Below are 12,659 nucleotides of genomic sequence, written 5' to 3'. Positions count from 1 at the left end.
CGGGTGTGTGTTGTGTGGGTCTCGGTGCTTTTCCAGTCACGCTCACGTTTAAAATCTTTTGAAGCCAACAGATCGGACAAACATTTCTCCAACTCGCCGATGATATTCAGAGCCCGATGATATTCAGATCAGAAAGAATCGAGTGTGTTTGTCACATTGAGACGCGATGTTTGAGATTTCTGTCTTTAATCCCTCCTTTTCTAATATCCTTTAAAAACAATTTACAAAAGCCATCAGTTAGTACAGGATAAAAATTCAGAACAGACAATTCTAGTTCCTGTGGAACATTATTTCCTCTCTCATTCTCCAAAAGCTGTAAATCTCCATCCCACACAATCTCCCTCCATTCTCACTCTGCTGTATCTAATATTAACCCTCCCAATTCTCCTGAAGGTGCTGATTCAGGCTGATTGACAGATCCAAGCTCAGCTCACTGCTTCCTGACCAGGACACAGAGATTAGAATAGGAGCAAGAGTAGGCCATTCGGCCCACCGAGTCTGCTCAACCATTCAATGAGATCCTTGGCCGATCTACCTCAGCACCATTTTCCCACACGGTCCCCATATCCCTTGATATCTTCAATATCTAGAAACCTGTCAATATTTGTCTTGAACATACCTGATGACTGAGGTTCCACATTTCTCTGGGGTAGAGAATTCCAAAGCTTCACCACATCCTCGACTGAAGAAATCCTTCCTCATCTCAGCATTCTCTCTATTTTCCAACCTGTTCCCCATAACCTTAACTCCAATGTCAATAAAATATCTGTCCAACTTGTGCTTCAATATATTCAATGACCCCCCCCAGATACAACTGGTCCCTGTGGAAGAGAAATCCAAAGACTAACAACCCTCTGAGGGAAGAGATGACTGGAAATCTATAACGTAGCTACATTCTTATATTACAAGAGAAGAAATAAGAATACATTTACTTTATTACAGAACGGTAAATAATAATATATCTAGTCTGTAGCATGTAACAACATGAGATATATCTCTGTCCATTATTAATTTACTGTCCCCTGAAATGTCAGCCATCTCCTGGGAAACCCACCCCTTTAATTGTCAACATCAAGAAAGAGACAATCCGTTTTTAAAATAAATTTCGAGTGACCAATTATTTTTTTCCAATTAAGGTGCAATTTAGCGTGGCCAATCCACCTATCCTGCATATCTTTGGTTTGTGGAGGTGATACACATGCCGACACGGGGAGAATGTGCAAACTCCACATGGACAGTGACCCGGGGCCTGGATCAAACATGGGTCCATGGCGCTGTGAGGCAGCAGTACTAAGCGTGGTGCGACCAGAGACCATTCTTTGAGTCAGACAAATAAATGCGTCAAGATGTTAAGGAGATGGGTGGGAGGAGTTGGAAACGCTTTGCGGAGCTGCTAACCTGCATGAAAATATTGTTTTCCCAATTAATGTGGTTCCAGTTTGCGCTCAAATCATCAAGGAGGACTCTGCTCTCAGGGAAGAAAGGAAACCCTGGGAGGTGGGCGGTGAGGATTCACAAACACCCGCTGGAGGCCCCAAATCCCGCAATAAGACCCATTGGTTTTATTGTCTGTTTGCAGACAGGAGCTGGAGAACTGAACCCAGGCAGAGGAGAGGGAGGGATAAAACTGGGAGTGGAGGAAAGAAATGGTGCAGATGGTGAGATGGGTTTGGATTTCAGCCCAATTTAGTGTGGCCAATCCACCTACCCTGAACACCTTTGGGTTGTGGAGGTGAGACCCACGCAGACACGGGGAGCATGTGCAAACTCCACACAGACAGTAATCTGGGCTGGGGCCGGCATCGATCCTCAGTGCCATCGGCAGCAGTGCTAACCAGTGTGCTACCATGCCGCCCCTAAGATTGTGAGTTTCCGACATGGGTCCTGTGTAATGGTACAGAGCCACACATGGGGTCAGGCATCCGTTGAGTCCGGAGAGCAGGATTTGCTTCTGTTTCTTTAATTCTCTGCTGCTGCTCTGATCATAGATATCTGGTTCTGTGCAAACCGAGGTAAAGGGAGGTCAGGTACGCAGGACAAAGGATAATGCAGTTTGCTGGCCAGGCTGTCTCCATTCTGAGCAATGTGGAACAAGCTTCTCCCAGTCATTGAAAATGTTGCCCCCAACAAACATGGCGGCCGCACATGCGCTCTGCTGCACATTGTCCCGAATAAAGATGGCGGTCGTTAGCCCGAACGAATCACCACACCCTCGCGGCCCCGCTCCGTGAAATGGGGGAACCAGGAAGTGGTTTTTCCGGGTATGGGCTTGCACAACATGTTGAGAAAACTTTTCCACACACCAGCCAGATCCATCGCTCCCCGCGTTCCACAATATTCCTCTTACCCTTTGTGGATCAGAGATAAAAGCATCTCTCCATCGCCATTACCCGCACTGCGCATGCTTCAGTCGAAGTCCCACCCACCCTCACTCACTCCGATTGGTTGGAGGACCAGCCGCTCCCGCTCAGTCCTCCAGTCCCGCCCCCTCTTCCTATTGGCCCGGAACTGCCGTCAATCACTCCCCAGGCATTGTGATGTGTGGCATGCGCAGTGCGGCTCATGCCCAGGGACAGACCTTTGTTTGTCTCATCTTCAGGCGGGAAGTAGGCGGATAAGCGGAGGCAGCGTTAGGGGCAGTGGGTGGGAGGGGAGGCTTCACACACCCAGTGGGGGCCTCAACACCCCCAATAACAAACTAGCGGCACCGCCTCAACCCAACACAACGGCAGCTGCCGCTTTCTCCCGGTGCCAGGCCCCAGAGGCCAAATGTGGCTTCAGGAAGGAAATGGAGCAATGGATTTGTTCAGGAGAAATTATCTTTAACTCACTTTACTGATCCTAGAGCCGGAGGAGAGAATGGCGGGGCGGGCGCATTTCTATCCTGCTCTCTCACTGATGGATGTGTTAATGCAGATGGTGGAATTTAAATTCGAGGGAGAATCTGGAATTCAAAGCTGCACTCAGTATTAATGACCTTGAACCATTGTGGTGAGTGTGTGGGAAGGGGAAAGCGTGGGACTGGGATTTGCAGCTTCAGGAAATGAGAGAAACAATTATTACCCAGAAACTTGAATTATCTGTTCTGAATTTCTGACCTTTGTAAACTAATTTTACAGGGTTTCAAGGAGTGGATCGATAAACAGGAAACTCAAATCAATCATCACATCACAATCTGACAGTCACTCAATTCATCAGGATCTGAATATCATTGGCTTTTGAATATGGAAGAAATGTTTGTTCTGTCTGTGGGAAAACATTTCAAACATCAGTGTGACTAGAAAAGCACTAGAGGCACACACACCCGACTGAGAGTGTTCCAGTGAACTGAATGTGGAAAGAGCTTGAACCAGTTACACAGCCTGACAAACACCACACAATTCACAGCGAGGAGAAACTGCACGTATTGTGTGTGGAAGAAGCTTCAACTCATCGTCCAACATGAGATTCACAAGGACGCTGGCATCATTGAGAAACCGTGGAAATGTGAGGAATGTGGGAAGGGATTCAGTTACCATTCTGAGCTGGAAACTCATCAATGCAGTCACACCGGGGAGAGAGCATTCACCTGTTCTGAGTGTGGAAAGTGACTCACTTGACTAACACATCTGACTGCACACCAACTTGTTCACTCTCACATGAGACCTTTTAAACGTTCCGATTGTGGGAAGAGCTTTAAAAACAAATTTAATCTCTGACACACCAGCAGGTTCACACTGGGGGAGGCCGATTACTTGCTCCGAGTGTGAGAATCAATTCACTCAGTTATCCAGCCTTTTGGCACACCAGCGAATGCATAGCGAGGAGAACCATTCACATGCGTTGGCTGTTGGAAGGGATTCGCTCAGTTATCCAACCTTCTGACACACCAGCGACTTCACACTGGAGAGTAACCATTCGCCTGTCCTAGTGTGGGGTGACATTCGCTCAATTCTGCAAACTTGCATCATCAGCGGATTCACACTGGGGAGAGACCATTCACGTGCTGTGTGTGTGGGAAGAGATTCACTCGTTCACTCACCCTGCAGAAACACCAGCGAGTTCACAAGTGATTATAGGGATTGGATTCTGTTACTGCTGCTGTTAATCACATCCAGAACTGAACCGTGTTCATTCTGACAGTTGTCAGAGTTTGTTTCAGTTGATGTTAATCATTCCTGTGACTCGGCCGGAGTTTAATATTCTGTAGATTAATTAGATTAGCTCTATGTTGACGACAGTGTTCCAGTCCTTGATTTCTCTAAGATAGGAGGAGACTGATTGATGTCCTGTTACCGACTGTTCCATTGTTGGATCTTTTCGGATTTGTTTTGGAAGATGTGGTAAAGCAAAGCGTAAGACAAGAGAGAAAGGTAAGAATATGGGAAATGATAAACAGACTGTGGCAGGAAGAGACAGAGAGAACACATTTAAAATTACATCAGATAAACGCTACAAAAAGAATAAAAGGACAAAACTAAAGGATCTGTATGTGAAATTTAGGAAGGCTAGAAATCTAGGAAAAGGTGGAAGAGCGGCTCTGTTAATTATTGATGCTGTTGGCACATTAGACAGGGATGACCTAAGCTCAGGAAACCAGGATGTAGGAGTGGTTTGAATTGAGATAAAAAATGATAAAGGCAAGAATTTACTTCTGGGAGTGGTGTGCAAGCCTCCTAATTATAACGACACAGTAGGACAGAGTGTAAAGGAAGAGATAATGGGAGCTTGTCAGAAAAGGTACAGCGATAATCAAGGAGGATTTTAGTCAACTTATAGACTCGAAAAATCAGATGGTCGAAGGTAGCATAGGTGAGGATTTCACAGAATAGTTGCAATAGTTTCTACAATCAGCACATTTTGGAGCCAACCAGAGGTCAGGTTATACCAGATATGTGACATGTGGTGCAGTGGATAGCACTGGGACTGCGGCGCTAAGGACCCAGGTTCGAATCCTGGCCTTGGGTCACTGTCCATGTGGAGTTTGCACATTCTCCCCATGTCTGCGTGGGTTTCACCCCCACAACCCAAAAGATGTGCAGATTAGGTGGATTGGCCACGCTAAATCGCCCCTTAATTGGAAAAAAAAAAATTGTGTCCTCTAAATTTAAAAAAAAGGTTATACCAGACTCGGTATTGTGGAACAAGGATTAATTGATAACCTCACGGTGAAGGCGTCCCCAGGTAACAGTGATTATAAAATGATTGAATTTGACATGCAGTTTGAGGGGAAGAAGATTGAATCCAAGACGAGTAAGTTAAGATTAAATAAAAGCAATTACTTGGGCATCAATGCAGAGCTAGCTAAAATGAACTTTCAAATTGTCAGGTCAATAGAGATTCAGTAGCAGACATTGAACGGGATATTTCAGTATACACAGAATAGATACATTCTCGTAAGAATGGAAAATGCCATGGTGAGGACACAGCATCTGTCTTTAACTAAAAAAGTTAAAGACATAGCAATGTTTTTTAAAAAGCACGTAACAGCGCAAAGGCAGATTTCAGGTCAGAACATTAGGCAGAATATAAAGAATAAAATATAAACACAAAAATAATAATAAGACCGGAATAATTAGAGTGCCAGAGAAAGCTGGCTAGAAATATAAAGACAGATAGAGTTTCAATAAATTACAATCACCAGGGAAGTGTTAATGAGCAATGTTTGAGTCTGCAGGCTGACAAAACCCTGGATTCGGGTCGACTTCACCATAAGATCTTGAAAGAAGCAACTAATGAGAGAGTTGATGCACCCGGTTCATTGTTCAAAATTTGCTCGATACAGGGAGGAATCCATTAAATTGGAAAATAACAAAAGTAACTCCTTTATTCACAATGGGAGGGGGGCAGATAGCTGGAAACGACAGGCCAGTCAGCAAAACATCTGTCATAGGGAACATGTTAGGAAAATTCAAGGTAATCAGGCAGATTATGGTTTTGTGAAAGGGAAATCATATTTACCCAATTTATCAGAGTTATTTGATGGAGTCACGTGTACTGTGGCTAAAAGGGAACAGGTGAATGTACTGTCCTTAGATTTCCAGAAGGCATTTGATAGGTTGTCATATCAAAGGTTATTGTAGAAAATAAAAACTCAGGATCTAACACCATAAGATATAGGAGCAGAATTAGGCCACTCGCCCCATAGAGTCTGCTCTACCATTCAATCATGGCTGATATTTTTTCATCCCCATTCTTCTGCCTTCTCCCCAGAACACCTGATCCCCTTATTAATCAAGAATCTATCTATCTCTGTCTTAAAGACACTCAGTGATTTGTCCTCCACAGCTTTCTGCGGCAAAGTGCCACAAATTCACCACCCTCTGGCTGAAGAAATTCCTAAATCTCTGTTTTCAAGAATGGTACCTTTAGTCTGAGATTGAGCCCTCTGGTTCTAGTTTTTCCTGCAAGTGGAAACATCCTCTCCACATCCACTCTATCCAGGACTCACAGTATCCTGTACGTTTCAGTAAAATCTCCCCCCCCCCCCACCCTTCTGAACTCTCAACAAGTGCAGACCCAGAGTCCTCATACGACAAGTTCTTCATTCCAGGGATCATTCTTGTGAACCTCCTATGGACCCTTTTCCAAGGCTGGCACATTGTTCCTTTGATACGGGGCCCAAAACTCCAAACGTTACCTGACCAGAGCCTATACAGCCTCAGAAGTACAGCCCTGCTTTTGTATTCTAGCCCTCTCGACATGAGTGTTAACATTGCATTTGCCTTCCTTGGGCAGCACAGTAGCACAAGTGGATAGCACTGTGGCTTCACAGCGCCAGGGTCCCAGGATCGATTCCCCGCTGGGTCACTAAGCGGAGTCTGCACGTTCTCCCTGTGTCTGTGTGAGTTTTCCCTGGGTGCTCAGGTTTCCTCCCACAGTCCAAAGACATGCAGGTGAGGTGGATTACCCTTGCCATGATAAATTGCCCTCAGTGACCAAAAAGGATAGGTGGGGCTATTGGGTGATGGGGATAGGGTGGAGTGAGGGCTTAAGTGGGTCGGTGCAGGCTCGGTGGGCCAATCGGTAGGCTTCATTGAAGGGTTTATTTTAAGTCACAAGCTTTCGGAGCGCTGCTCCTTCAAAAGTTTCTGATTTGAAATAAACCTGTTGTACTTTAAGCTGCTGTTGTGACTTGGAAAAGGGGCAAACGTGGATTTCCTCCGATACAATCGCCGCATTGTGACGTCATAATGTAACCTTCCTGAATCAGCCAATAGGAATCACTCTGTTCCGCGGTGACGTCTGCGGCTTGCAGAGCGCAGGGCCGGGACTCGGAGATAGGAGCCCCGCCCCTCGTTGCCAGTGGCCCCGCCCCCCCGCAGACAGCGGCCCCGCCCTATAGTTGCCCCGCCCCCCGCACCTCCAGGCGGGGACTTCCATGCGCAGCGCGGAGCTGTGACGAGCATGCGCAGTAATGATGCTGGAACTGGACAGAGTGGACAGATCGGCAGCGCTTTGGATAATGCAGCCGCTGAGTAAGCGGGAGGAATGAAGTCTGCAGAATAACCTGAGAGAATTCATAACCACTCCGTGGAAGATTCAAAGCCAGAATAAACAGTTAGTGGACCCGTGCTTGCGGCTGAACGACCTTTCCTGGTGAGTATCCCAGATAACGGCTGCCATTGTCTGGGGTTCATCAGAAAGGCGCATGCGCATTCGCCATCTTTCTATTGGACGATGTACATGAGGGCGCATGCGCCACCATTCAGGCTCAGAAATCAGGAAGAGAGAAATTTGCGAATTGATTCCTGGACATTTTTTAAATTCGTTGATGGGATGTGGACGTCGCAGTCTGTGCCAGCATTTGTTGCCCATCCCTAATTGCCCTTGAGGGGGCATTTAAAGGTCAACCATATTGCTGTGGGTCTGGAGTCACATGTAGGCCAGACAACGATGGCAGATTTCCTTCCTTAAATGGCATTCGTGAACCAGATGTTTTTTTAACAATCATCAATGGTTTCATGGTCACCATTAGTCTTTTAATTCCAGATTTTTATTGAATTCAAACTTCACCATCTGCAGTGGCCGGATTTGAACCTGGGACCCCCCCCCCCCCCCCCCCCCCCCCCCCAGAGCATTGTTCTGGGTCTGGGTCTCTGGTTAATTAGTCCAGTGACAATACCATTACGCAACCACCGCCATTGACTAACATGGATTCTGGAAACTCCTATACAGGGTGAGAAGGGGAAAAGATGTGCACGCAGCAAACTGAAACCAAGAAGAATTTTGGTCTCTTCTGAATGTCTATCTGGGACTGACAGAACTTCCTTTTTCAGGGTGTTTTGGAGAACTGAACTCAGGCAGAGGAGAGAGAGGGAGAAAACTTGGAGTTGAGGAAAGTAACGGAGAAGATGGTGAGATGGGTTTGGATTTCAGCCCAAGGAGGAGGGAGAGTGTGTGGGGCGGGGATTTACTACTTTGGGGGAACAAGAGAGGAAAAAATATGCCAGAGAAATTAAAATTGTCTCATTAGAATTTCTATCCTGAACTGACAGTGATGACTTTTGTAACACCTTTTACAGGATATTAGAAGGTGAGGAGAATTTGCCATCGGAAATCTCAAACAAAACATCAGATCAACATTCAACAGAATAACTCTATTCTTCAGGACCTGAATATCATCAACTTCTGAATGTGGAAAGAAGAAGGTTCTCATTTGGAAAAATATTTAAAATATCAGTTTGACTGGAAGAACACCGAGAAACACGAACACCCGAATATGTGTTCCTGAAAACTGACTGTAGCGTTTACACAGCTTTGAAAAAATATAACTTAATTGCTCTGGCAAGAAACTGTACACTTGTTCTGTGTGGAGAGACACAAGGACACTGGCACCATGGAGAAACTGTGGAAATGTGGGGAGGTATTCACTTTCCCCTCCCAGCTGGTAACTCATCGACGCACTCACAGTGGGGACAGGCCGTTCACCTGCTCCGTGTGTGGGAAGGGATTCACTCGGTCATCAAACTTAGCAATACACCAGCGGCTTCATACTGGGGAGAGGCCATTCACCTGCTCTGTATGCGGGAAGGGATTCGCTCGCTCAACACACTTAGCATTACACAAGCGGGTTCACACTGGGGAGAGGCCATTCACCTGCTCTGTGTGTGGGAAGGGATTCATTAACTCATCCAACCTAGTGTCACACCAGCGAATTCACACTGGGGAGAAACCATTCAGCTGCACTGACTGTGGAATGAGCTTTAGGCTTTCATCCACGCTGCAGAAACACCAGCGAGTTCACACTGGGGAGAAACCATTCAGCTGCACTGACTGTGGAAAGAGCTTCAGGCATTCTAGCAGCTTCATCGTACACCAACGAATTCACAGAGGGGAGCGACCATTCGCCTGCTCTTTGTGTGGGAGGGGATTCACTCAGTCATCTAACCTAGCATTACACCAGCGGGTTCACAGTGGGGAGAGGCCGTTCACCTGCTCAGAGTGTGGGAAGGGATTCACTGATTCATGCCAGTTGCTGAGACATGAACAGGTTCACACTGGGGAAAGGCCATTCACCTGCTCCGAATGTGGGAAGGGATTCACTGATTCATCCCAACTGCTGAGACATGAACGGGTTCACACTGGGGAGAGGCCGTTCACCTGCCCCGAGTGTGGGAAGGGGTTCATTGATTCATTCCAACTGCTGAGACATGAACGGGTTCACACTGGGGAGAGGCTGTTCACCTGCCCAAGTGTGGGAAGGGGTTCATTGATTCATCCCAATTGCTGAAACACCAGCGACGTCACAAGTGACTCAGGGATTGGATTCTGCTGTTATTGCCGCTGTTACTGACAACCAGGCCCGAATAACATTTGTTCTGACAGATGGGGTTTGTTTCTGCTAATGTTAATCCACTGTTTAACTGAGCTGGAATTAATTATTCTGGATCTATAGCTGATTGTGTTCTCGGGGCTGCAGAATTCTGGAAACGCTGTCTGTGATCTTTCCCCATAATTCAGAAACTCTCATTGGAAATTAGTTCACAACAATGTTCTGGACTTTTCCTTCAATCACAAAATGACCTTTGGTACAAAATCTGCAATTCAGTGTCTGATTTGTTCCACTGATTAACATTTCCGATTAGAAAGTGCTGATCAGCCCTTGCTGCCAATTCTCACTGATTTGTACATTACACACAGTGAAGCCTCTGTTATCGCCCAGAAAGGGAATGGGAATTGGTGGAGAATTGAGAGTCCAGAATGTTATCCTTCCCATCTCCCATCTTGTCCAGAAATCCCCTCAGACCAGGAATGGAGACAAGTTCAATCCAAGTAATAGATTGTAAGAAATCACAGTTTAATCGACTTATGTAAAATCATCAGAAATTTATGGCATATTCCAGAAATAGCTCTCCCTCTGTATTCTGAAGAAAGCTTCTATGTCAACTTGCTGACTGACAAACACGGGACAGACCTGTTATCTCAGCCAAGGACAATGTCTTGAGCATAGCCCCTGAAAGAAGACATTTTTAACACTTATACAATTGGACATTATGAGCCAGTCGTTACCCAACTGTGTGCAACAATTAACAATGGCTCTCAAGAACAAGGAGATTTCAAAGTGATTGGCTTCATCCAAACATCGAAATCTGGCTCACACCAGTGAACCGTTCAGAGGAGGCGGCAGCAGCCACCAGCCATGGACACCGACACCAGTGAACCGTTCAGAGGAGACGGCAGCCACCAGCCATGGACACCAACACCAGTGAACCGTTCAGAGGCGGCAGCAGCTACCAGCCATGGACACCAACACCAGTGAACCGTTCAGAGGAGACGGCAGCCACCAGCCATGGACACCAACACTCACTCGGCACCATCCTTCTGTTTGTCCTCCAGGAGCCAGAAACCATCCTCACCTAAAAAAGTGTTCACTATTTCTGTCCATTTAACTCAAGTTTGTTGCTTCCCAATCAACTGTTTTAAAATCATTCCTGAGCTCAATCCTCTTTTCAGGTAATGATTCCTCACTCTGGATCTTTCAAGTGGTGTTAAGAGTGGAATCACATCGCCTCTCGGTCTTTTGGCTAAGGTCAGCGTGAGGTCAGGTGTAATAAGCCCACAAGACATCGGAGCAGAATTAGGCCACTCGGCCCATTGAGTCTGCTCCGCCATTCAATCATGGCTGATATTTTTCTCATCCCCATTCTCCTGCCTTCTCCCCATAACTCCTGATCCCCTTATTAATCAATAACCTATCTATCTCTGTCTTAAAGACACTCCGTGATTTAGCCTTCACAGCAATGAGTTCTACAGATTAATCACCCTCTGGCTGAAGAAATTCCTCCTCATCTCTGTTTTAAAGGATCGTCCTTTAGCCTGAGATGGTGTCCTCTGCTTCTAGTTTTCCTACAAGTGGAAACATCCTCTCCGCGTCCTCTCTATCCAGACCTCACAGTATCATGTAAGTTACAATAAGATCCCCCCTCATCCTTCTAGTGCCTGGATCTGGGATGTCGCTCTCGTGGGGACCATGAATTGGATTCAATTTGAATTGGTTTTTGGAGCAGGCAAGGAGCTGGATTAGGGGTTTGCCCCTGTCCACACTCTGAGATCTGGCTTTGTAACTCTGATAAAGTAATAAAAAGAAAACAATTTTAAAAAAGGAGTGGGATCACAGTGGTCGGGATCATCGACTTGAGAAACAACAGCCTGAATTAAATGTAAATGGGAATTTGAGTCTGGACTCGTGGAGTTTACAAAGCAGATATTTCTGTAGGTGTGTAGATAGGAAGAGATGAGTGAAAGTAAACATGCCCCAATGAGAAACAGATAAAGGGGAAATTATAATTGAAATAAGGAAATAACAGAAACAAAACAAATACTTTTTATCTGTCATCATCGTAGGAAACAAAAACGTTCTAATTACAAGGGGGAACTAAGGGTTCAGTGCAGGGGGCGGACGGCAACCTTAATACAAGGAAGAGTCAACTTTTAAAAAATTGGTCAACAATACAAATATGTTAATCAAATGCCAGTAATAATGAAAAACCAGTCAGACACACGTTTCAACATCATTTTATAGAATTTTACAGAAAAGTTGTTGATTGAATGATGCTTTCTGACATTTATAATGTGAATAAAAGTTTAAAAAATGAAAAAGTCCATTTAATTCCCATTGAAAATGTGTTTGATTGATGAAGAGTGGAAGCTGCATGAATCCTGACTGAGCTGCAGACAGCTTTGCAGATGCAGGTTACAGATTCCCTTATCCAGTCCGAATGAGGAACCTATAGAAATAGTGTAATGTGAGACTACCTTTAAGAAATGGGTGATAACTACTCCAGTGATGTCAGAGAGTGGGTGGAGCTAGGCTGTCTGTCTGCTTTTCACTTTCGTTTTTAAGCAGGCTGCAGGGTGTGTTTTAGTTTTGTTTTCAGTGTTGGAGCTAAAGCCAGACCAAGTAGGCGTTCTGCTGTTCTCTCTGCCATCAAAACACTATCTCTTGATCATTTGGTGAATTCAGAATTATAAATGTTTTCAGTACTGACTTTAACCTGATCTTCTTTTAAAAGGTTGTTTTTTGTAAGTCTTCTAGATGTTAAAAGGACAGCGCAAGCATTACTTGGTGTTGTATTCTTTGGGGGTTGTATTTGAATTAATGGTTGCTAAGATGTTCACTATGTTTCAAAAAGGTTAACTTGAGTTCATAGAATAAACATTGTTTTGCTTTAAAAAAA

At 45.3% G+C, this 12,659-nt stretch overlaps 1 protein-coding gene across 4 annotated transcripts; it reads left to right on the top strand.

The window, feature by feature from the left end:
- The first annotated feature begins 2,555 nt into the window (after positions 1-2,555).
- LOC119960354 (zinc finger protein 239-like) lies at positions 2,556-12,081 on the top strand. 4 transcript variants are annotated; one of them, XM_038788091.1, is made up of 3 exons: positions 2,556-2,991; positions 3,120-4,352; positions 8,505-12,081. In XM_038788091.1, exon 3 carries the CDS (start codon positions 8,819-8,821, stop codon positions 9,710-9,712), a length of 894 nt encoding a protein of 297 aa, XP_038644019.1. In that variant the 5' UTR covers positions 2,556-2,991; positions 3,120-4,352; positions 8,505-8,818; the 3' UTR covers positions 9,713-12,081. The 4 variants fall into 4 exon arrangements, with proteins under 4 accessions (XP_038644019.1, XP_038644022.1, XP_038644020.1 ...); XM_038788094.1 differs by lacking the exons at positions 2,556-2,991; positions 3,120-4,352 and adding exons at positions 7,433-7,578; positions 8,259-8,336; XM_038788093.1 differs by lacking the exons at positions 2,556-2,991; positions 3,120-4,352 and adding exons at positions 8,118-8,158; positions 8,259-8,336.
- The last annotated feature ends 578 nt before the right edge of the window (positions 12,082-12,659 follow it).

Source organism: Scyliorhinus canicula, unplaced genomic scaffold, assembly GCF_902713615.1.
Source record: "Scyliorhinus canicula unplaced genomic scaffold, sScyCan1.1, whole genome shotgun sequence".
Taxonomy (NCBI): Eukaryota; Metazoa; Chordata; class Chondrichthyes; order Carcharhiniformes; family Scyliorhinidae; genus Scyliorhinus; species Scyliorhinus canicula.
Note: the sequence above shows the minus strand (reverse complement) of the source record. Positions and strands in the feature narration are given on the sequence as shown.